This window comes from Asterias rubens, chromosome 15, assembly GCF_902459465.1.
Source record: "Asterias rubens chromosome 15, eAstRub1.3, whole genome shotgun sequence".
Lineage (NCBI taxonomy): Eukaryota > Metazoa > Echinodermata > Asteroidea > Forcipulatida > Asteriidae > Asterias > Asterias rubens.
The window spans coordinates 2,571,567-2,595,826 of record NC_047076.1 but is presented as its reverse complement, the minus strand read 5'-3'; the positions used below and the strand labels follow the sequence as shown (position 1 = coordinate 2,595,826).

Here is a 24,260-nt window from a genome sequence, read left to right as displayed (position 1 = left end):
TTTTTTTACTTAAAACAAAGTATAGGATTGAACCCTCCACCGTTGGCCAACCTGTTTCGTTTCGAAGCAAACATCCTTCGGGAGGGCACCCTCACTTTCAAAGTCTTTCTGTGGTTGCCATGGGAACAAAGGAGAAAGGACCGAGAATGAAACGACACCATGTGATTATGGAAAGAGGATAAAATAGTTTAACCACATGGTGTTCAGTATGGGTTAAGTTAAAATCACCTTGTTAGTAAGAATGTTTTTTTCTTTTTTTTTAGTGTCCAAGTTGAACCTTTCCGAAAGATTTTGTTTGAGAAAAGTAGTTTCATAGAACATTCTGAAACACCGAGTTAAAAACATTCAAGAACCGCATGTCAATTCAGCATTCTTTGGCTAAACTTAATAATAATAATAATAATAATAATAATAATAATAATAATAACAAATTCTTATATAGCGCATTTCACAATAACCGTATCAATGCTCTTTACATTAGTGCCCTGGTCATGGGGCCAATAACATCCCTGTAATGTTTCTCAGCTCCCTTGGGAGTATACAGCCCTGAGCTGCCTGTAAGGCGCTTGTGGCTTTTTCATACACAATATCAACCTCTACCCTCGCAGGTACCCATTTATACCCCTGGGTGAAGAGAAGCAATTTTAGTAAAGTATTTTGCTCAAGGACACAAGTGTCACGACCGGGATTCGAACCCACACTCCGATGAATCAGCACCAGAACTTGAATTCGATGCTCTTAACCACTCGGCCATGACACTCTAAACTTGCAAAACTTGGTTCAAGAATGCCCCAGTTTTTAAAAACCCTGGGGAGAACCCTGGCCTTCATTCCCCCCCGTTCATTGCCTTGGTGCCCCTTAGTATAGTCCTGTACAAATTTGAATATCTTTCACTGAGGTGAAGAATGACTAGGGAACACTATCTTTTTGTATAGGATTCAAACTGCCTCTATCTACCAGTCAATCTTGGTGGTCAAGTTGGTAAGACACTGCTCTAGCTTTGCAAATATTGTGGGTTTGAATCTCACCAAGTAATATGCCTGTGATTTTTTTTCTTCTTCTTTTGTATTCAGTGCAAACACACATCGGTGTAAGGGTTAAACCAAAAATAAAAAACAATATCTTGCCAAACTACAAAAACAAAGTATCAAGTCAGGACAAGATGGCGTTCCCATAGATAAGGGAGAATTTTTCCCCCGATAAAAGACTTACAGCTTCTTCTGCCGATTCGATGTCCTCTCCCGTCATGATTCTATTGATGGTATCATTGCACATCTGCTTCAAGTACTGCAAGCTGTTCAACTGCTGCTTGGAGTCAGTCTCTGCAAACAGTAACAAATCAGCAATGTGAATCAGACAAAAAATACACAACCAATTTTTGCATTATTTGTTTTATGCAAGTTCGCCCAAAACAAGGCCCAAAAGCCACTCTAGGTAAAGGGCTACATGGAAGAAAACATAGAAATGCAGAAACTCAGTGGAGCTGAAGGTAGGAATTGACATTCCTCTTAAAGGATGAGAATAAGCAGAAAGCCTGGTCTCACAATAAAAAAACTGCCCAGCACATAAACCTCTGTACGTTTTCAACAAAAGTGCCAAAAAGTAATAACGACCTGATATTTCAACCCCAGCTAAGCCTTTTTTGAAGGCTAAATGACAACACTGTGTGTGTATTGTGTGCTGTGTTGTCAATTACCCTTTAAGAAAGAAGGGCCCTCTTGAAGAAGACAAAACCTCTCTAAACCTCCAGTGTTACAATATGAAATAATTTTACAGACTGTATCCTCGCATAGGTAAATATAGAGATTTGGCAATGTCTCAGATTCAACTTCCTCTCTTAGTATCAGAAACTTTGAACAGTGAAAAAAACCAAAAGATTTATGAAGAATCCTGAAATGTTGAAAATTTCTGACCAATCAAAGTTCTTCAAAACAGTTTCCAGAAGTTACAGTTAACAAAGTCCTCTCACAAAGTCTTTGAAGTAAAAGACTTTATCAATGAAACTTGGATGACAACCTTAAAGGCAGTGGACACTATTGGTAATTACTCAAAATAATTATTATCCTAAAACCTTTCTTGGTAATGGGTAATGGGAAGAGGAGAGGTTGATAGTACACAAAATATTGTGAGAAACAGCTCCCTCTGAAGTGACGTAGTTTTCGAGAAAGAAGTAGTTTTCCACGAATTTGATTTAGAGACCTCAGATTTAGAATTTGAGGTCTTGAAATCAAGCATCTGAAAGCACACAACTTCGTGTGACTATGGTGCGACAAGGGTGTTTTTTTCTTTCATAAATACATTGTGTATCTCGCAACTTCGACGACTGATTGAGCTCAAATTTTCACGTTTGTCATTTTATGCATACAGTATGTTGAGATACACCAACTGTGAAGACTAGTCTTTGACAATTACCAATAGTGTCCAGTGTATTTAATATTTATGGAGATAATTTGTGAGTAGAAACTAACCATCTTTGTAAGGCTTGTTGGCATCCCTTGACCTCTGCTTGTAGATTTCATTGTCGAGGATTTCTATCACGGCGTCCAGTTCCTCGATGGTCGAACACACTTTGACGATTGTTAAGAGGGCTTCGGTCGTCACTGGCACATCTCCACACTAAAATCAGGCGGCGCCCAAAAAAAAGTTTACATTAGAAAATATTTCAAAATGCTTGCATCTTGCAATCAGGGAGACTTTGTACAACAATCAATGAGATAATTGGAATTACATTCAGCATAATAGAGAAAATGCTCATCAGATTGGTTTATTTTCTGAGAAGTTTTTGCAGAATCAGGTCAACTTGGCGACATTTTCAGTGGCTTTGGAAGATTAGGGTATTCGAACAAAACTTGACTCAATTTTATAGAGCTGCTTAACGACTGATTTTGTGCTTACTAGGCAGTTTTCATTTCAAGCACAGACAAAGGCATACTAAACTTCCAGTGCTCATGTATGAAAATGAATGTGTTAATTCATGGTGAACGCACAAGCTGGCCGCCTAATGTTTTTGCTCCTTTGTGAAACACACTTATGCTTAAAGACACTGGACACCTTTGGTAATTTTCAAAGACCAGTCTTCTCACTTGGTGCATCTCAACATATGCACACAATAACAAACCTGTGAAAATTTGAACTCAATTGGTCATCGAAGTTGGAAGAAAAATAACCTTGTCACACGAAGTTGTGTGCTTCATGCTGTGAGGTCTTGAAATCAATTCAAATATTTGAGTAAAAAATTACCTCTTTCTCAAAAACTATATTACTTCAGAGGGAGCCGTTTCTCACAATTTGTTATACTATCAACAGCTCTCCATTACTCCTTACAAAGTAAGTTTTTATGCTAACAACTATTTTGAGTAATTACCATTAGTGTCCATTGCCTTTAAGCAAGAAAACTTGTTACGTTAAGCAGCACTATGAAATTGACCCCTGCCTAATCTACCAATCTGATCTCCTTACCGCCCATATGATAGTTTGGTTGATGTAATCCGGATCAGTGATCATCTCAATGAGGGGACGTAAAGCATTGCAGACGATTATCTCTCGGATTAGGAGTCGGAATGGCTTACTGCTGAAATCAGCATCGGGGATCAGTAGAAAAAGTAGAATTTCCGTGATGCCTTGGAGGTATTCTGAAGCAGAAAAAGTTGAAATATCGTTAAGCAAAATATTACAGGGGCACCGTTCTTAACAATGCAAATGCTATGGCAATCTGGCTGGTATCATGTGTAAGCTTAGCAAGATCATTAACTGTGTTTTACCCATACAACGATGAAAAGAAGTTGTAACGCATACAATATTATTGTTAAGCAAGATAATACCCGGGCACCGTTCATATAGCAATGAAAGTGCTATGGCAATTTGGCTGGTATCCTGTGTCAGCTGAGCAAAATCATTATTTGTGTTTTTCCCGTACACTGATGTGTGTTGAGCACTGTATACTCAATACTTCGGTTAGAAGTGAACTATCTGCTGCTGAGTGAAATTCGTTCTGCATTATGGATCTAGCTAGCCTTTAGTCAAGACGCACGCGCGCACCGGATGGCACGCACAACCCTAAAAATGGAACGCACGAAAAAAGACTATCACCGCGTTTTGGGGGGCCTTATGTTTTTCTTTACATTTGCCAGCGATTTTGGTGGGAGAAAATGTAATGCATAATGCATTAGCGTGGTGAGTTGCTGGCCAATAAGAAGCCACAATTACTTGCATGACGTCACCAGTACGTTCGATGCAAATTCGTTACATTTTCTCCCACCAAAATCGTTGGCAAAATGTAAAGAAAAACATAAGGCCCCCAAAACGAGTTGGTAAAGGCGCTTCGCGGCTTTGCCGCTCGTGGTGATAGTCTTTTTTCGTGCGTTACATTTTTGGGGCTGTGCGTGCTATCCGGTGTGCCGCGTGCGTCTTGACTAAAGGCTAGGATCTAGCCAGGTACAGTTTGTTCTTTAGAGAACTGTCTTTCTGTTTTTCTACTACTGCGGTGTAGATTTATCGGATTTAAGAACTTGCTCCGCGGTAGTTCAGTTAGTAACGATATTACAGCTAAAGTAGTAGTCCCATCTAGTGCGTTTACAGATTCTGTCATAATAAATTGATTCCAGTGATGGCATGCTAGCACCGATAATCCTCTCTGCTGATCGAACAACAGAATTCAACCAAACAATGATGGATGAACAAAGGATGCTTTCAATTATAGCCTGGTAAAAATAATAAGTACACTTACGAACACCAGATGAGTGTAATTATAGTAAGGTGACTGGCAAGGTGTGTACCCAGTAATCTATAACTATCTATCTCCTGACGATGACTAGAGCAAGCTAGACGAAACGTTCAGACCAATTCAAGAACCCACTCCGCGGTAATAATATGATGCTATAAGCTAAAATAGTAGTCCTGCCAATTTTCTATACCTTCCGCCCGGGTAAACGTTAAAAAGCAGGACAGTTCTTTTCAGAACTGAGAAGTCTCCCGAACATCCGATAAATCTACTCCGCAATAGTAGAATAAAGAAAGACAGTTCTCTAAGAACAAACTCTGCCTGGCAAGTAGAAACACACATGGTGTTACCACAAACCAAATGTGACCCACTCTGTGAAAATGAGTCAGATGTCGCCCAATTTTTAAATATTTTGTTTTATTTTTTAAGATCTATATTTGCATGGCAAACTTTCAGAACACTTATTTGTAGGCAATAAAGTTATGAATACATACATTTTGTGATTATACTCTGTTCTAATATGGATCCTTTTGTGCGAAATGGTAGTTTAAAACATCACTTTACTGGTAATTTTTAACCAAAAATGATATATTGGCTAATTTCAAACGGGAGTCACTCAACAACGCGATACACCCCAAAGCTTAGACGTACAGTGTATACCAAATAACTGCTGCTGATCATGCTGGTGTGTTCTTTCCAGCCATGCATATTAACTAAATTCTTTACGTTGTCAACATCTGACTCATTTTCACAGAGCAGGTCACAAATATAGATTATAACTATCTACTTGTTCTATAACATTATCATCAACGTGGCTGCCTGTCTCTTGGTGTACCTTGTTCTTTAGATTCGTCCAAGCTGACTAGTTCCCTGCATATATCATTCTCCATTTCTACTTCCAGATCAAAGAAAACCGCCTCTAAACTAGGTAGCATTTCTGTCGGATCTGAACGATGAAGGTCAAGAAAGAAATTTAGTCATAAAATTGCAACCACTTTTTCATTTTACATGTCATTTCCCATTTGCATCACACTATCCATACATCATACGTGCCATCTTTACAGGCAACTTGGGTTTTAGCCTTATTAAGCTGCATCAAGCGGTCTTTTCAACTTTTCAACGTAGCCACAAGGTTCTCCGACCAATCATGCAAGAAATTTGATAAAACTCTCACATGTCACACAAAGAAAGGTCACGCCCTGCTGTACATTCAGAAAATGCTTGACTTGCCTCTAAGGTTGGCCGACTTTACAATCTATGACACCAAGTTTAACTCGTGTTTCCTACTTACCTTTAGGCAGTGACATCTTTTTAAGTTTATCTTGCGCCTTGCGGAACATTCTAACGTGTGTAGCAAAATCGTCGACCATTTTTCTCGTAAAAAAGTGAACCCAATCTACCTCTTTCGATCTGTAAAATGAATGGTTATGAACAAAAAAGTAAACAAAAGGATAAAAAAAGATATCACCTGACATCACTAGGCCGAAACGGCCACTTGAAGGTGAGGGCTTCACCTAACTGATTTGGGCTGTCGTCCCAAATCAACAGTCAACAGGGGCAAGTTGCCCCTGAATCCTGGGGCTGAAAAAGGTGTACCCCTTCACAGTCTGTAAGGATGTAGGCATGGGTATCATCCACTAGGAGCCTGGCTAGTACAGCAGAATGCACTAGCTTTCCCAACTTTTTATGAAGCATATGCTCAAGGGTACGAGAATCATGATCGGGATTCGAATCCACACTCTGCTGCTCATTACACCAGAGCTTGGGTCCAGCGAATTAGACCGCTCGAAAACAGAAAGATAAACAGAAAGATATGATAAAAAAAAAGTTTCTACTTTCGGGAGATGGATATTTTGTCTTACTTTGCAGCAAAGTTGATGATGCAACTCTGCATGGTTTGTCTGATTTCATAAAGGAACTGTCCCTGAACGCTAAATCGTGTTTGCACAATGCAAAGTTAGGTTCTACTTTTTGGGAGATGGATTAGGATTATTTGTCTTACATGTAATTTGTAGCAAAGTTGATGATGCAACTCTGCATGGTCTGTCTGATTTCAACTGTCCCTGATCGCTATATCGTTTTTCCACAATGCAAAGTTTCAAATCCTACTTTTCGAAAGATGGATATTTTTCTTACTTTGTAGCAAAGTTGATGATGCAACTCTGCATGGTCTGTCTGATTTCATAAAGGAACTGTTCCTGATCGCTGAGTTGATGATACCATGGATGGATGTAATCTCTAAAGGCAAGTAATAACACCTACAAGAAGAACATAATATTCACAGATTTTTCAAAGTGGCAAAAAAAACTTTTGAGTCTCAAAATGTTATATTTTTTCAAGGAGTACCCCATGAAAAAAAACAAGCATAATATCCCAAAGCCAAGTGCTTATTTCAACAAACCACCCCACAAATAAAAAAGTTAAAAAAATCCTTCTCCAATTTCACCAGAAAAATGCTTAGAAACCTCATTAAAATCTCTCAGGTTTGATAAGAACTGTTTAGGCTATTGGCCCTGGAAGTTAAAAAAAAAGGTTTTTGAGAAATGAAGATGAATAATTGGTTTGTAGTACTACCATGTGTGTATCTACTTGCTTGGTAGATTATGTTCTTTGGGAACTTGTCTTGCTATATACTCTACTACTACAGAGAAGATTTTTTTCAAGAATTCCGGAAAGTTCTCTCAGCTCTTAGTGGAACGAGGGGACTTCTCGTTATTAACTTCACTACCGCTGGGTGAGTTCTTATTTGGTCTCAACTAGCTTGCTCAAGACATTGTCAGGAGACTGAAGAGTGGGATAGATATTGTCCTATATTGTCCCGGGGGTTAAGAAGTTTCAGAGTAGAGGCTGATTGTGATGAAGAATTCCCTGACAGAAATATGAAGGGGACAGCGTTTTTACCTCTTGTAGCTGGCCGTCGATAAGTTTAGCTCCAGTAAGTCTCTTGTCGCTCTTAAAGGATTGAGGGCCTTCTTTTAATCGGTCAACAATCTGAGGAGAGTGAAAAGAATAGTTCGAGGGTGTTTCATATTCAACAACAAAAGGGAATTTGATTTCTCATTATCATGATAAACAGGCATGAAAATACAAGCAAGGCCTCAATGGGAGACTTTCTGGGACGATAGAGGGCAGCAGACTTACCGGGTAAATCCATTGTTCTCAGAATTATGCGCATGTTCAGAACTACGTAAACAATGAAAATTTACCCGGTATGTCTGCTGCCACCTAGCGTTGGAAAGTCTCCTAAAGGCCGGGTCTTGGTCAGGTTGGTGCCCCTTCAAAAAGTTTCCCATACACTTTAATTATAGGCGTGGGCAAACTACTTGCCAGATATTTCTTGATGATACTCCATGATTAGCTCTACGTTTTGGCATTTCAATTAATCTTCACATTAACTTTCTTGAGGCTTACATGTAGTAAGACACCATCAGAAATGTAACTCCTGCACTACTGAAGTTTTTTTTTTTTTTAATGCAAGTCGCCAGACACACAAGGCCTGAAGGCCACTTCAAGGTGTGGGCTACAACTATTTTTTTCAGAGGCCGTTGCAACCTTCTCCTAGGGCTGAAACAGGGTTACCCCTTTCACAGTCCATACGGATGTAGGCTCGGGAATCATCAATCCGAAGCCTGGCCGGTAGAGCAGAATTGGTTTGTTTTGGGGAATTTTTAAAAATAAATCTACTCAGACATTTGATTCTGAAATCTTTAATTGATAAAAGTTGTAAAAAATTTCCTGAAGCTGTACGACATCGGTTCTTAATTTGTTCTGAAGCATTAAGCAGTACAGTAAGACATTGTTTCTTTAAAGCAATCATCTGACTCACCACACCAAGCCCTATCAGCTCGTCCTCAAGCTTTAAGTTTGGCGTTATCCGATCTAGAGACGCAGCACTTTCCTTCTTGGAGTGAATCCTGTACAGAATGATCAGCCCCCTGACAGGAAGTAACAAAATATATTAAGTAAACAAATAAATGCACTTTTCCAAAACAACCTATTGAAGTTAATCCAGTTTTTATTTTAACAGAATATAGATCCACAAATGAAAAATAAGAATGAAAAATATCCAGCTGGCCAAGGTTGTGTTTCATTCCTGATTATTAACTACAAAGTTGTTTGTTTAAAGGCAGTGGACACTATTGGTAATTGTCAAAGACTAGCCTTCACAGTTGGGGTATCTCAACATATGCATAAAATAACAAATCTGTTAACATTTGAGCTCAATCGGTCATCGAACTTGCGAGATAATAATGAAAGAAAAAACACCCTTGTCACACGAAGATGTGTGCGTTTAGATAGTTGATTTCGAGACCTCAAGTTCTAAACTTGAGGTCTCGAAATCAAATTCGTCGAAAATTACTTCTTTCTCGAAAACTATGTTACTTCAGAGGGAGCAGTTTCTCACAATGTTTTATACTATCAACCTCTCCCCATTACTCATCACCAAGAAAGGTTTTACGCTGACAATTATTTTGAGTAATTACCAATAGTGTCCACTGCCTTTAAGCCAGAAAAAGCCATTGAAAACTACTGTGTTGGAGACCTTTGATCTAAATATCTGGTTCATTTGAGGCATTACTTTCTTCTTCAGTGTAAAGATTATACAATGAAGCCAATTACGAAATTAAGGATGGGTTGGTCAAAACAATATAATAATTAAAAACAATCAAAACTTGGCAATAGTGACTATTTTTAATTGCCCCTAACTCACTGTGGTTGTTATAGTTTTGTTAGAGTGAAATTCTATTAAAGGCAGTGGACACTATTGGTAATTACTCAAAATAATTATTAGCACAAAACCTAACTTGGTATGGGGAGCTGTTGATAGTATAAAACACTGTGAGAAACGGCTCCCTCTGAGGTAATGTAGTTTTCGAGAAAAAAAGTAATTTTCCATGAATTTGATTTAGAGACCTCAGATTTAGAATTTGAGGTCTCGAAATCAAGCATCTGGAAGCACACAACTTCGTGTGACAAGGGTGTTTTTTCTTTCATTGTTACATGTATCTCGCAACTTCGACGACCGATTGAGCTCAAATTTTCACAGGTTTGTTATTATAACTTTGAAGACTAGTCTTTGACAATTACCAATAGTGTACAGTGTCTTTGAGGTTGGCGGAAGAAAAAAAAACAAAACAAAAATAAACTTACCCTCCAAAGAATGCCAGAATGTAAAAGACCAAGAGGAATGGAGACAATAGGCCAAATGTTGCCAGGAAGAGTACCGCACCGAGGCCCACCCACGACATGGTGGACAACTCCCCCTAGAGACAAAAAAAGAAAGAAAACAATTTGTTTAATTTCATATCTTTCTGGCTTATCACAGAACACTGTTTGTCACCATAAAGTCCATCGTAGTACTTATTCTGAATTTATAGCACTCTGTTTACTGCCCTGCAAATAAACATACTGTGCACCTTCAACAAACTACCATTTTGTAAAAGTACATACATGTATTCTCTTTATGTTTGTTTGGCCATGGTTGTCGTTTCATATCACTAGTGACCAGAGTATAAAGAAAGACGCTAACTTATCAGTCACACAGGTTTTCCTGTAGGTAGGCATCTAGGGCATGGTTTTCTAACTGCACAAGCTATCAAGCCAATAGACGCAAATTACATGTCGATCGTGCACATTTCTGCATACAGGATTTGAGGTATCAATGTATATTTGGTTTGCGGTAACACCATGTGTGTATCTACTTGCCAGGTAGAGTTGTTCTTAGAGAACTGTCTTGCTTTATTCTACTGCCGCGGAGTGGATAATCGGAGGTTCGGGAGACTTCTCAGTGCTGGAAAGAACTGTCCTGCTTTTTAACTTTTACCAGGGCGGATGGTATAGAAAATAGAGTGGACTACTACTTTAGCTTATAGGATCGTAATGAACTGTACTGCCGCGGAGTCAGTTCTGAATTGGTCTCAACGTTTTGACTAGCTTGCTCTAGTCATCGTCAGGAGACATTTCTGCAGATACACAAAACAACAATTTTAAAGACACTTTACAAGTAGAAAACACTCAAACGACTTTGTTTTAATTCAGCGTGCTTCCACCAAACATCAACAAATTTGGGTCCAGAATGCCCCCCAGTTTTGAATAAAAACCTGGGGAGAACACTGGTGACAGTGTTTGTGTGTTTATGCTGATGTGGGTTGCATGACTTCGACAACCAATGAGTTTGAAAGGTGAAATCAAATCGAACTAAGGATTTAGCAAGCCACAAAAATATGGTGCTTACCACTAAAAGGTTACCAGCCAAAATAATGCGTCATATGAACCATTTGCGACTGGTTCTACTAAAAGAAATTCTCAGTTGAAACTTGCTTTGCGTTTATGGCTTTCCCATAATTGTCAAACTTTTGATTGGTAAATTCTCGGGCTGTGACGTTGCGATAACTAAGTCCATAGTGTTAGCAAGGCCAGAAACTGCTCATTCATAAATGACCATAGCCGGACCGTCAGGGGGTATTTTCCGATCATGTGACATCGCGTGCCTAATCAGCCTTGACAGCTATATGGACATCATACTCCAGGAACAATCTGACCAATAACCTTTTAGTAAATCCGTTAGCATTAACAGACTTCTGAAGTAGTCTTAAATCTATCAGCATTAACGTATTTATTTCTGAAGCAGTGATTGGATCAGCCTACTCAATGCTCGCACCATCCAATAAAACTCGGACATGGATACAATGGGATGTAATTAATCTCTTGACGTATATTACAGGCAGGTTTTAAAGCAAAGGCCAGTTACGCAAACGAGTCAATTGAATTTCACATCTAGACTACAGTAATGTACGTGACGTACACAGAACTGGTACAACTGGAATGAATTAATAATACAGGTATCAGGTTGGCTCCAAATGGTTTCTTTCCAATATTCTCACCATGTCCTTAAAGGCAGTGGACACTACATGTACATGTTGGTTATTACTCAAAATAATTATTAGCATAAAACCTTTCTTGGGGACAAGTAATAGGGAGAGGTTGATGGTATAAAACATTGTGAGAAATGGCTCCCTCTGAAGTGCCATAGTTTCCGAGAAAGAAGTAATTTTCCGCGAATTTGATTTCGAGATCTCAGATTTAGAACATGAGGTCTCGAAATCAACCATCTAAACGCACACACCTTCGTGTGACAAGGGTGTTTTTTCTTTCTTTCATATCTCGCAAGTTCGATGACCGATTGAGCTCAAATTTTCACAGGTTTGTTATTTTATGTATAAAATGTTGAGATACACCAACTATGGAGGCTAGTCTATGACAATTACCAATAGTGTCCACTGCCTTTAATTTTAGTTGTAGGAATCGGAATCAGCTGATTGCTGGTTTATTAGGTTTTCAGATACAGTTTCCTTGAATATGACTCATTTCAGAGAGAAACATTTCACAGACAAAAATATTGTTATATTAAATGAACTTCATAATCAGTAAGCATTCAGACTAAGATTTAACAATGTTATTTAATCCTTACGCACATGTATCCTGAATTACCTTTAAGGGCTAGACTTTCATCGCAAAGCAGTCTCACCTTTCTTCAAATTGCGTCAGAATCTGAGAGAGTCTCCTAATAGTACGTACACACAAAGTTTCTATAATACACGTATGATTTGTGCTTCGTTCTCGTACATGTAGGCTACACTGCATTCAAACACTGTTATAATATCTTCATATATGTAGCTAGGGAATTTTTGACGTCCCATAAACTACTATAATCCCTTTCGGTTATACTTTAAAATTTCGAAAAAGCAAAACTCCTGAAAAGTTAACACGGATGAATAATCGCCAGACGCTTTGTTGAACAAATTATTTGTTCCAGTAAACCTTTGCGGCTTTGCATGGGTACATACAGGTGCCCCTAGGACACAGTACATTATATTTAGACATCCGAAGAATAACAAAAAACCAGACGCTTATGGTTTCTGAATGAACACAGGAGCGACAAACCGTATTACACACTGAACTATTTAGCCCAAGTTCAGTGTACAGACCTATTGAATCACTTGGCAACACTGAAGAGCCCTTTGTTGAAATTGCATTGGAAAAAAGAAATCTGTTCACCCCCAATCGATTGTCAAAGTTCAGAACAGAACGGTTCAACACTATAAGTGTTTCAGGATTGAGGTAAATTTAAGCGGGAAAAAACAATACCAGGTCCTGCGTAGTGTACACACGCATTAACAGAAGGCGTTAAAGGCACTGGACACTATTGGTAATTACTTTACTTAAAATAATAGTTAGCATAAAAACCTATTTGGAGAGCTGTTGAAAGTATAAACATTGTGAAGTAGCGTAGTTTTTGAGAAAGAGGTAACTTCTCACTCAAATAATGAAAGACTTCAGGCCTGAAGCCTTTTAATAGACTTGAACAAGGGTGTTTTTTTTTCATTAAATCTTCTGCAACTTCGATGACCAACTGAGTCAAACTTTTCACAGATTTGTTATTTTATGCATGTTGGGATACACCAAGTGAGAATACCGGTCTTTGACAATTACCAAAGGTGTCCAGTGCCTTTAATCCTAATTTTCTATAAAGAGCATGGAGTGATTTCTCACACGCAGGGAGGATGGGTGGCGATGTCGTCGCTGCAAGGTTTTTCTGCTTTGCATAGATATTACTGACCAATTTGTTATCCTGTTTTGATAATGGATTCCGCACAACGATAATAAGCCAGACTTTTAACACTGTCTTTCACAGCCCAGCTTTTCATGATTGTTAAAGGCAGTGGACGCTATTGAAAATTACTCAAAATAATTATTAGCATAAAACCTTACTTGGTAATGGGGAGCTGTTGATAGTATAAAACATTGTGAGAAACGGCTCCTTCTGAAGTGACGTAGTCTTCGAGAAAGAAGTACTTTTCCACGAATTTGATTTCGAGACCTCAGATTTAGAATTTGAGGTCTCGAAACCAAGCATCTGAAAGCACACAACTTTGAGTGAAAAGGGTGTTGTTTTCTTTCAATACAATCTTGCAACTTGGACTACAGATTGAGATCAAATTTTCACAGGTTTGTTATTTTATGCATATATATTTGAGTAACACCAAGTGAGAAGACTGGTCTTTGACAATTAACAATAGTGTCCAGTGTCTTTAATAGATGCTAAATATCATAGAACTCTGGAAAGTACAAAGGATACAGTGTTTACACACGTCGGTGTATAGAGGGTAAAACCAAATAATATTCATTATCCCGATGAAATGTTGACAATTTAAATGGTTATTAATCTGTGCTCACTGGCTTGCTTACGATATAATTATCATAGAGTTATTATAAGAACTAGAGGGCGCACTGGTGATGCTCCTTGCACAAACGCGACACGACCGCAAGGAGACACGCGCGCGCCATTCTGTACGCGCATTGAAACACACGTTGGAGTTTGTGTTTATTGAACGCTACGCAATGCTGTTTTGTCAACTTACAAAATGGCCGCACAAACAGACGATGTTGCGATGCCAGTGTTGTCAACTTACAAAATGGCCGCCTGTACGCATGTCGGGTCGCGCATATAGGCCAGTGCGCCCTCTAGTTCTTATAGTTCTCTATGATACTTATTCACTTATTCCATAGAATACACATTGTATGGGAAGTGATGTAACTTCTGTAAGCGAGCAATTCTGTGGTAAGCAGTCTCATAAAAGTGGGCTAGGATTATTACCCCAAAAATGGAAATTACCTACCCTTTAATTCTATATCTTGAAACTCATTAGAATATTCCGTTCCTGTTTAGTAATTATGTACATGTTATGCCTGACAGCAGCCTCATTTAAACACATACTGGTATTGTACGCAAAAAAATGTATACAACATGTAGGCCTACACGCCAAACACAACACTATGCAAGAGGCCACAGGATAAAATTGATTTTAGCTTTGGGTCAAATTTAATTATTATCGTCAGCCTCCTTCGCTGTGTCTTACCACAAACATGAGGGGGGGGGGGGTACCCAGTCCAACAATTCTATCAACAAGATCAGTGCATGAGGCGGATCTTGTACAGGAAACTACAGTAATACTGATTGGCTCCGAGCGGAGGGGACACAAAATTAGGACGGCAGTTTCAACGACGGAATGAGCAGCCTCCCCTAATGAATCTAGTGTCGGAGGGTGGATAGTGTCAGAGTGCGTACTGGTCTTGCTTAGTGGCTACATCGTGGGATCCTTATTTTGTTATGGTGCCTGCACTATTATGTATGCAAATTCTTTTTTAGCCTTCGAGAAAGACTCTGCTAGGTTCGAAATGTCAGGCCGATAAGTAGTTTGTGCATTTGTAGTCCATAGGTCCTTTTGGTTGGTAAGCAGTTTGCCAGCAGCTAATTCTATTTTCTGAAATTCTATTTACTGAACCTACATGTACATTTCAGATGCCACTAGCGTGGGAGTGCCGTTGTTGACTAGGGTTTCCCCCGAGTTTGTTCAAAACTGTTCAGGCATTCTGGACCTAAAGAGTGCAAGTTTGGCCGAAGACGTTGAATTTGAAAAAGGCCCTCGGAATGCTGATATTTTGATGTTTACGTTTGGTTTAAAAAATAAAGCTGTACTGTGTATCTGGATCATTTTAAAAGGTTTTAGTTAATGTTTTTTAAGAATTTGATCTCAAGTTTTAAAGAAAAAAAAAATATACTTTAATCGTTGGAGGGGTTTGTGGTGTGGGTATAGAGGCCAAAATATAATATGCTTTTGCCACCCTTAAAATTAGATGCGCATTTCATATTCTAAGTTCTGCAAAAAGAACACCGAAATACACAACAGCAGCACTAGCCCATCAATCGTTTCTGATCGCGTTATCATGCTTTGTTTGTACAGAATTACACACTACTGCCCCTACATGTACTTCAAAACGAAAAGAGCATCCACACAGATTTATTTTTTAAACAAAGCTCCAGGATTTCTAAATTTAGCCATGAAGCCCCCAAGGGAAAAAAAAGGACAGCAATAATAAAAATGCATCGATCAGAACAAGCAGGCTATCATAATACGCAACTGGAATACGCTGTTTAATAATAGCTTTTTATTATGCAATCACAACAGTAATAATACCCCAAATGATTTCACAACGGCCATAAAAGCAAACTGGTGCCTTTGTATAAAATCAATAAGCCAGTAACGTCGGACCAGGTGTAGACTTGACGGTCATTGCATTATAGACAAATCCATTTTGAGGTGGTTGGAGTTATGAAACAAAGAAATCACTGGAGAGTTTTTCCATCCTTGCTATACTACATGTAGATATATTTGTATTTGGGTGGAGAGAAACAAATGATCACTAAATGTCACACTATTTTTTTATAATTTAAATTTTTTAATTTTGGTTTTAAAGGAACACGTTGCCTTGGATCGGACGAGTTGGTCTATACAAAGCCGTTTGGAACGGTTTGTTATAAAATGCACATGATTAGAAAGATACTTTAAAAGTAGAAATAATGATCCACACAAATATCGCTCGAAATTGCGTGGTTTTCATTTTACCTCGTCGACAAACACGGTCGGCCATTTATGGGAGTCAAAGTTTTGACTCCCATAAATGGCCGACCATGTTAGTTCGCAAAGTAAAAGGAAAACCACGCAATTTCGAGGCAAATTTATGTGGATCATTGTATTCTACTTTTAAATCATCTTTGTAACCATATCCATTTTATAGCAAAAAATACAAACGGCAATGTATAGACCAACTCCCCCGATCCAAGGCAACGTGTTCCTTTAAACATCATAGTATGTTAGTTCTACATCAGGATACACAATATTGTTTTTACCCTTCCTTACACCGATGTGTACTAAGCTATGTACTTTCCAAAGTTCTGTGAAAAAAAACACCATTTCTTAACTTCATATGATAACTTTTTCGGGACCAATACAGGCCTGATACTGCACATGGGCGATGGCCTCCATGCCCCTTGGTATTGTCTTGGTTGCTCTTTGAATATGATCTTATGAGAATCGACAATTAATAGAAAGGTCAAAATAAAAATTATAATAAACAATTTAAATCAAAACCATTGATGACATAAACTTGCTGTTTTAAACAGTCTATTTATAAACAAGTGATTATTGTGTCCTCCGCCAAACATTTGATCAACTGCAAAGTCCGGAATTTTATCTCTGGGAGGGCAAGGCCATGAGCATTTCGCAAAAGACACTTCCATTGTAAAATCTTAGAGTCTATGAGAAACTTTTAAAGGGGCACCAAGACCAAGTCCAGGGCAACAGAGTCGCTGCCTCTGTGACCTCCATTATATCACAGGCCGGTTACTGTGAACATGAGTGTCACTGCGTGAGGGACCTGAGCACCATATTTAAGAAGCCATTATTATTATATAGTGCAAAATGTGGGCCCCTATGTAAAATTGCAGCAAGGCAAAATCTGCATGTTTACACAATAAATACAAAATACAAACCTAGCCATTGCTACATGTATTATGTAAATACTGCACTATTGACATATTCAAAACAACACGTACATGCTACAGTCAGGTACCATGTTTCCTCGTTTGCAAATATAGGAAGCGGACACTATACATGTTGTACAGTACATGACTAGCCAACACACATTTTTTAATACATTAAATATTAATATTGGGCCCCTACTATTAGTAATAATAACCGTAATATTAGGTACTTATATCACTTTATTAACACCCAAGGGGCGCATCAAAGCGCACCGCATGTTTTCCTCGACAAGTGAGCTACATCTTGAAAGTAAAATGAGACCTATTTCTTCATAGCACAATGTAATGATTTACAAGTTGCTACAACACAATTTGCAGCCAATCAGACCAGGAACATCGGGGCGACCCCCTTCTCTTTTCGATAAGACTGGGTTCTTTTATGTCAATTACACAACACACACCTACAGCTATAAGTCCGATCTGAAGGACACACCAATAATGGTGTCTTCCTTTAGGACACAAGTGTCACGACTGGGGCCCAAACTCACACGCTCCTGATCAGAAACACCAGTCCTCGAGTCCGGTGTTCTTATCCACCTGGCAACGACATGCACCACTCAACAATAAATACGATTTGATTTGTAAACTTTTTTCCCCCATACAAAATTTCAGCTGGCGCACCCTGCAACTCAATTTATACAAAATATTTCTTTCTTGTATTTGATAAATCTTAGCATCTTTAACATAACATTTCATATCGCACTCACAAAAAACTGCCCTGACAAAAACTGACACATGTCCAGACCTAACACCAGAACACTGTCAGAGCAATAAATTCTAGCACAGCAAGAGGAGGGGGAGGGGAAGGGGAGGGGGGCAAATCTGAGCTCGCTGGAGCACACTGCTTGCTCTGCTGCCTCCAGAACAACTCCTCACTCTACTAGTCACCTAGTCAACTCATGTACCACTACTTAACACACTATCGTCCCTAGGGTACCAAGGGTACCGAAGGTACAAGGTTTTAGGTAAAAGGGTGCAGGCCACAGCAACCACAGTAATTGCCGTGGTGCCCTGTGCTTTTGCTGTGCTGCCCTTTGCAAAGGTCTAGTACAATTGTTTTAAATTCAAGTGCCCTTCAAGGCCGAGTTATAGTCGGTCGCGAGATGGTCGGGCGTCGTAAAAATCTTGACGCGCGATCATAAAAAGAGACGTTTTTTAGGCCTCAGTCTTAGGATTGCGCGCAAGATTTCCATCGCGCGACCATCGCGCGACCGACTATAAACCGGCCTTTACAAGAGGAAAATTACTGTGGCCTTTCAAGAATCAGACCGTGTGAGTTTAATGTCAATCTGTGGACATTTTGTTTTGCGTCCCCACAAAAAGTGCCCAGGCGTTGATTTCACAAAGAGCCAGGACCAGTATTATCTCTAGTTATTATTATTATTATTTTCATGGTTTATTTATTAAAACACTGCAATACAGCGGCTAAAAGCCGTAATGTACAGTTTACAAAATAGTCATTAAAATCATAACTATTATATTTATAAAAAAAAAATAAAAATAAATAAAAAAATGAGTTAGGACGAGTTACTCGTCCTAACTTAGCACTAGCCATACATTTTTAATATCTCCTACATGTAGGACTAGTCCCAAGTTAAGATTAGTCTTAACTCTTTGTGAAATCGACCCCAGCCCCGTTTAAGCAGACAATTTTGTGCTTAGCAATAATTTTCAGGATACCAGTCAGAAATGGTGCATGTGACATGGTATTCTGGTATAGCATAAGTTTGTTGTGCTTTAAAAGCAAGTTCATGAAATTAAGCCCGAGGAGAATATTGGTTTCAATTATACTGCATTTCATTTTAGTGAGTCTGTCATCTGTCAATATCTAAAAATGTTCTAAGCACTAGGACAAATTTAAGCAGAGTATAAGTCAAGTACGCTACTATGCACCATTATATTTGGGGTAAGTAACCTTCTTCAGGTGAGCATGACTTTGTTGCGCTGTAGCTAAATTTTCTGCTTTAGGCAGCTCTATGAACTTTGGCCCTTAGTCTAGAGGACATTTTCTTGAAATTGAAGAGATCGGTTGACAGTAAGCATTGATCAAATATTTGTAGAAGCACAAAGAAAACACTCTCAACTGATAATGTCAGCTAATGGTTTCAGTTTTGTTTAACCTTCGTTGGAAACTTTGGACGTTGTTCGGCTAGCACAAACATGAGGGTAGACATCACCAAAGGAATAACGAATCATCAAAAACTCAGACATTTTTAAACAATACACTGTACGGTCCCTTACCGCTCTGTGCTTCTCAAAAATGGCCGCCAGCAGGGCCCAATTTCATAGAGCTGCTAAGCACAAAAATTTGCTTAGCATGAAATTTCTTCCTTGATACAAACAGGATTACCGACCAAATTTCTGTTTGTTGCATATTACTTGTTTCTGGTATTCAGCTGTTGTTTGCTTATAAATCCCAAAAGTCACGTGGAAATTTGGTTGGTAATCCTGTTTTTGTCAAGGAAGAAATGTCCTGCTAAGCAAACTTTTGTGCTTAGCAGCTCTATGAAATTGGTCCCAGGGCTTGAAGCTCACAATTTATAGTGGACCAGAATGGTTTTTTTTAACAGAACCAAAATTACAAACAAATATCCTGACAGAGCATTACTTAATTTGCATTTAACTGTTTTTATTTCAACAAGCTCAAAGATTTAAGATAAGATAACTCACTTGTTTTTATGGCCATGTTACTTAAATTTTCACTAGAATTGAAAGGGGTTTACAAGCCTCAAAGTCAATCTTTGAATACTACATGTATTTGTTTTTTCCCTTTATACATCGATGTGTACATACAAGGATGTATAATCTGTACTTTCCCGAGTTCTGTGAAAAACATTTAGTTGTTTCTGTTAAAAAAAGAAGAAGAATATTAAACAGTGAGGTATTGCTATTCAATTGAAAAACACAAGACTTGTCCAGTCATTCTGTGTTTAATGGCCCAACACTAAAATCACTGGCCTCGGACCCTAAAAGAATATGAAGTTCAAAGGTCAACAAAACAAGTATGTGGTGTATTATCTTGACTCTCTAAGCTGAACCTGTGCTCAATAATTTTATGCACAATTGATTATCAAGTGGGCATAGTGGGCGGGACTAACTCTCAGACGAGTCCTGATGACTACACAAGAATAGACCAAAATTTAATTATTCATTTATTTGGTAATAATTACAGCTCCCTGGTGCAAATAATTACATCATAGACTCAGGAGTGAGCAGTTGTTACCAGCCAAGTGTGAAGTAAACAGCTCGAGGTACTAAGCATTGAAACAATAACAAGCCTGGAGAACCATACGGAGGCCACAGATGCCAGCAAAAAATGTCATCAAATATTTTTAGAATCAAGAATTCTTGAAGGTCGTGTAAAAATTACCTGGTGGGGTAAATATTCTGTGCTAGAGACCTGTCATCTAGAGGAGATTTTCTTTAAAATATAATCTTTAATTGCCATTGTGGAGACCACTGTGTGCCTTTAACAGACTCTTGAAGGTGGAGTGCCCTACCCAAAACTGAAAATGGCCTTGCCCTCTCAAAGATAAAATTCAAGGCCTGTTTCTGTGCAGAAATTTATTAGTAATCCTCATCCAGAACAAATAATACGCTACACGATCTGACCACAATTAGTTCACTTGTTATGATTTACAACAATACGTTAATCTTATATACACGTATAGGCCTAAAAGAAAGGAGTTGTAATTGAAAGGAAGGAGTTGGCATCAGTTTAGATGGCAGTTATAAACTTTTATTTTATTTTATTGATGTTTGGCTTCATTTTCCCTTTTTTAATATCCCTCTGGAGGAATGGGAGACTTTGGGACGCTAGGTGGCAGCAGACTTACATGTACCAGGTAAATTTCCATTGTTTACGTAGTTCTGCGTGCGCACATGACCGAGAACAATGGATTTTACCTGGTAAGTCTGCTGCCACCAAGCGTCCCAAAAGTCTCCCATTGGTAGCCAAAATGCTAATAACATACTGACAGAAAAATATAAACCTGCAAGAGCAGATTTTTCATCGCAAGGCCAAAACTCTAGCGCACACATGCCCAACCCGTAGTCCAGAGTATTTGGCACTATCCTGTGATTCTGACTACCCTAGCCCCACTAATGTGGCCTGAAGCGTAAACCCTTTAGCCGCACTTCCATGTCATAATATCATGCATATTCATACCCATTCATGTGGGTCCTACGACTTGCCGTCAACTCACCATCAACACAAACAAAACATTTAAAATCCACAAAAGTGGCATAAAACTGTTAAGCATTAGCTAAAAAAAATAGAGAATTTTCACAAGTTTGAGGTTGCATTTCAGTTAAATCTGAGTTTTTTCTTGCGAAAAAATTATCTCTTTGGGTAGCATGCAGCAAAGCCAGTGGCAGCAATCTTGCCTTTTCACAGAGCTTGTTCAACATGGAAATTAGAGGGCGCTTTCCTGCAGCTGGCTGTATACGAAATAGTCTTGACCTAGGACGTCAGTGATCTGTACAGTATAGTGTATTATGTACTGCGCTTCTTGTAAATCGATCGCCGACGTCTTGGGTCAAGACTAATCTGTCCATCTGCGTATACTGGATCAGTTGACGGCAAGTTGACGGTAAAAAGCAAGTTGACGGTGAGTTGACGGCAAGTAGTAGGACCGCTTCTCCGTACATGACTTAGTGTATTAGTAGTACTAGTATTGTAGTAGCGGCTGTCAGTGTCACATGAAAACAGTCGGCGAATTGTGTATACCTTCGTCTTTATGCACGCCGTTATCTAGCGAATTTGCAAAAACTGCAGGCTGTGCCAGTTTTATTTGCCACTTAAAAGAGGAAAATTGTCTGTATTATGTGTATGGCGCCACCACTTTTTCATTCGATATGAAATAATATAATATCTAATTTACCTCAATGAGATATCCCTTTTTGTAAAAAATAGTGAAAACGTGGTGGCGCAGTACGGAAAGTTATCCTTTATTTATTAACATTTAAAATGAGATTGAGATATTATATATTTATATAACACCCAAGCAGATCCTCGCCATTTGATTGGAGGATTGTCCGTCACGTGATAGCAAATAAAAGTACCATTGCACGCTGAGTTACTCACCATGCTTTTTCGTTCAATCCGAAAAGTACCATTGCACGCTGGCAGCGTGCAATGGTACTTTTCGGAAGGAATGAAAAAGCTGAGTAAAAACATCACTGCGTGCGCGTGCCTTTGGTAACGCAGCAGGTGTTACTGCAAGGCATAAAAATTAGTAAAATTTCTAGCATTCGGCTTCTACAATTAAAAATTGTAGGCCTACGCTTTGTTTTGAAAGTTGTATCTTTCAATCAAAATGACAAAGATCTACTTGGATGTTATATAAAACAAATAATGAATGTTTTTCATTCGTGCAATGGTGCGAATATGTTCATTCGTTGAAAGCTGGAATGTTACATTCAACTCGGCGGATCTTTCAACTCATGAACATTATTCGCACCATTGCACTCATAAACATTCATTATGTGTATAGTATTCCTTTTCGTGTTTGGTAAAAACATGGATGGAGTAAAAATGAGTAAACAAGTGGTGGCAGTATGACACTGACAGAAATCTTTCCCACAAATCTTTTTATATACCTCAAATAATAATGTCTGTACGATACAGTACATATGATTTATATGGACACTGTGTACACATACTGACATAAATTACTACGTGCCCATAAATATTTTCATAACTGTGTTGTATTTCGTTCCCTTGCGATCATCAACATGATCAACTTAATCAGATCAGATTCAGTGGGTTGTTTTTGTCGAGAGATTTTTTTTACAAGCAGTAAACTTCAATTCAACATCAAATACCTGGAAAATCACTCCAGATTCGTACTTACCATATTGTCTTTCAAATCAATATGTACTCATCACAAACTGTCGCTCTGTGGAAACGGGTAGAAATAAGCAAAATCTAGTACGAAATTGTGCCGCAGTCGTCGGTAACCATTCCCACCCATCCAACTCAAATCCCGGTTTAATACTTTTTTCCCCAAATTGACCTTTGAGGTCCAGTTGACCTACATTTGCCCTTAAAAACGCTGGTGCTCTGTTTATCCTGTCACCAAAACTCGTGTTTTCTACTGAAAACCAGCGATACACTGCGGCTCTTTTATCGCCAATTTGGGCTTGGATATATCCAATCACCGATACATGCTTAACCTAAAAGTGGGCTACATTTGGGCTACTTTTGGTCTGACACTGTATGTTCAAAAGATTTGTTTCCCGCATATGTTTAGCACGTTGTACGGGGGCGTATCAACAATGCTTATGCTGGTGTCACGCTGTAGTGACAAGAAAGCGCGCGCGCGCGCCAGGTTTGCATTATACATTTGAGTGCATGTGCATAATGGTCAGTGTGTGTGACGTGTGTCCCAGAGTGTACACTTTTCATTTCGACAAATTAACACATCTGTCAACAAATTTGCAGTTAGATGAAAATGCTCCCACCAACGATGGGTGCCGGTCATGTCATGGCAGCCGCTATGGTCAGTAGTTGATGGTCAGCTTAGAGGTGGTTAACAACAGGGGGAAGCTGACATCGTAAAAATAAAAAAATCGCATCTTCTGAATTTCTACTAGAGGACCCCGGTGGAGGTGTGACACACCATGGTGGCGGAGTGGATCGCCTGCCTGGATAAACGGTAAGTGTACGGCAGGGTTGAGCCAGGCGGTACGGTGCGCGTGTTTTGCACACCGTGGCACACACGCATGCCGGTTTGTATGGGTGTACTCGAGCATTAGCCATGTGTTGTGTGGCTAGGATCAGATAAATGATAATTAGTACAGATTAGATTTGTTGACTTAATGATCATCACTGTGCAAAAAAAATGTTTTTCATTTGGAGTGGGAATATTAATATTAATTTATTGATTTCTAAATAAGCATTGTTTATTGTCTTACATTTATATTCTTTATCAATAATCTATAAATTAATATTCCTATTGTTATTGAGAGATAAGAATAACTTTGATCGTTGATGGGCAGAGATTTCTGTATTGCACCATGTGGATGTGCACTGACCTTGACAATGGCACAATACACCAATACCACATACAATTGATTGACTGATTGATTTAA

General features: G+C 38.8%; 2 protein-coding genes across 12 annotated transcripts in view; one reads left to right on the top strand and one right to left on the bottom strand.

Annotated features, from left to right (window-relative positions):
* LOC117299975 (sorting nexin-13-like) overlaps positions 1–23,149 on the bottom strand; it is a 35,374-nt gene extending 12,225 nt beyond the window's left edge. Inside the window, exons 1-11 of one of the 4 annotated variants that reach the window (XM_033783607.1) lie at positions 23,021–23,149; positions 9,872–9,984; positions 8,547–8,655; positions 7,622–7,711; positions 6,857–6,978; positions 6,012–6,130; positions 5,556–5,666; positions 3,460–3,632; positions 2,469–2,616; positions 1,213–1,322; positions 52–108 (exon numbers count right to left, since the gene is read on the bottom strand). In XM_033783607.1, coding sequence (XP_033639498.1) covers positions 52–108; positions 1,213–1,322; positions 2,469–2,616; positions 3,460–3,632; positions 5,556–5,666; positions 6,012–6,130; positions 6,857–6,978; positions 7,622–7,711; positions 8,547–8,655; positions 9,872–9,984; positions 23,021–23,023 — 1,155 coding nt within the window. In that variant the 5' untranslated portion in view covers positions 23,024–23,149. Of the gene's footprint in view, positions 1–51; positions 109–1,212; positions 1,323–2,468; positions 2,617–3,459; positions 3,633–5,555; positions 5,667–6,011; positions 6,131–6,728; positions 6,771–6,856; positions 6,979–7,621; positions 7,712–8,546; positions 8,656–9,871; positions 9,985–12,211; positions 12,447–23,020 lie in introns of those variants that run through there. The other 3 variants (XM_033783609.1, XM_033783610.1, XM_033783611.1) reach the window with 3 other exon arrangements.
* A 383-nt stretch (positions 23,150–23,532) lies between these two features.
* LOC117299822 (rap guanine nucleotide exchange factor 4-like) overlaps positions 23,533–24,260 on the top strand; it is a 91,908-nt gene continuing 91,180 nt past the window's right edge. For all 8 annotated transcript variants that reach the window (XM_033783359.1, XM_033783357.1, XM_033783358.1 and 5 more), the window contains exon 1: positions 23,533–23,824. In XM_033783359.1, coding sequence (XP_033639250.1) covers positions 23,790–23,824 — 35 coding nt within the window. In that variant the 5' untranslated portion in view covers positions 23,533–23,789. The remainder of the gene's footprint in view (positions 23,825–24,260) is intronic.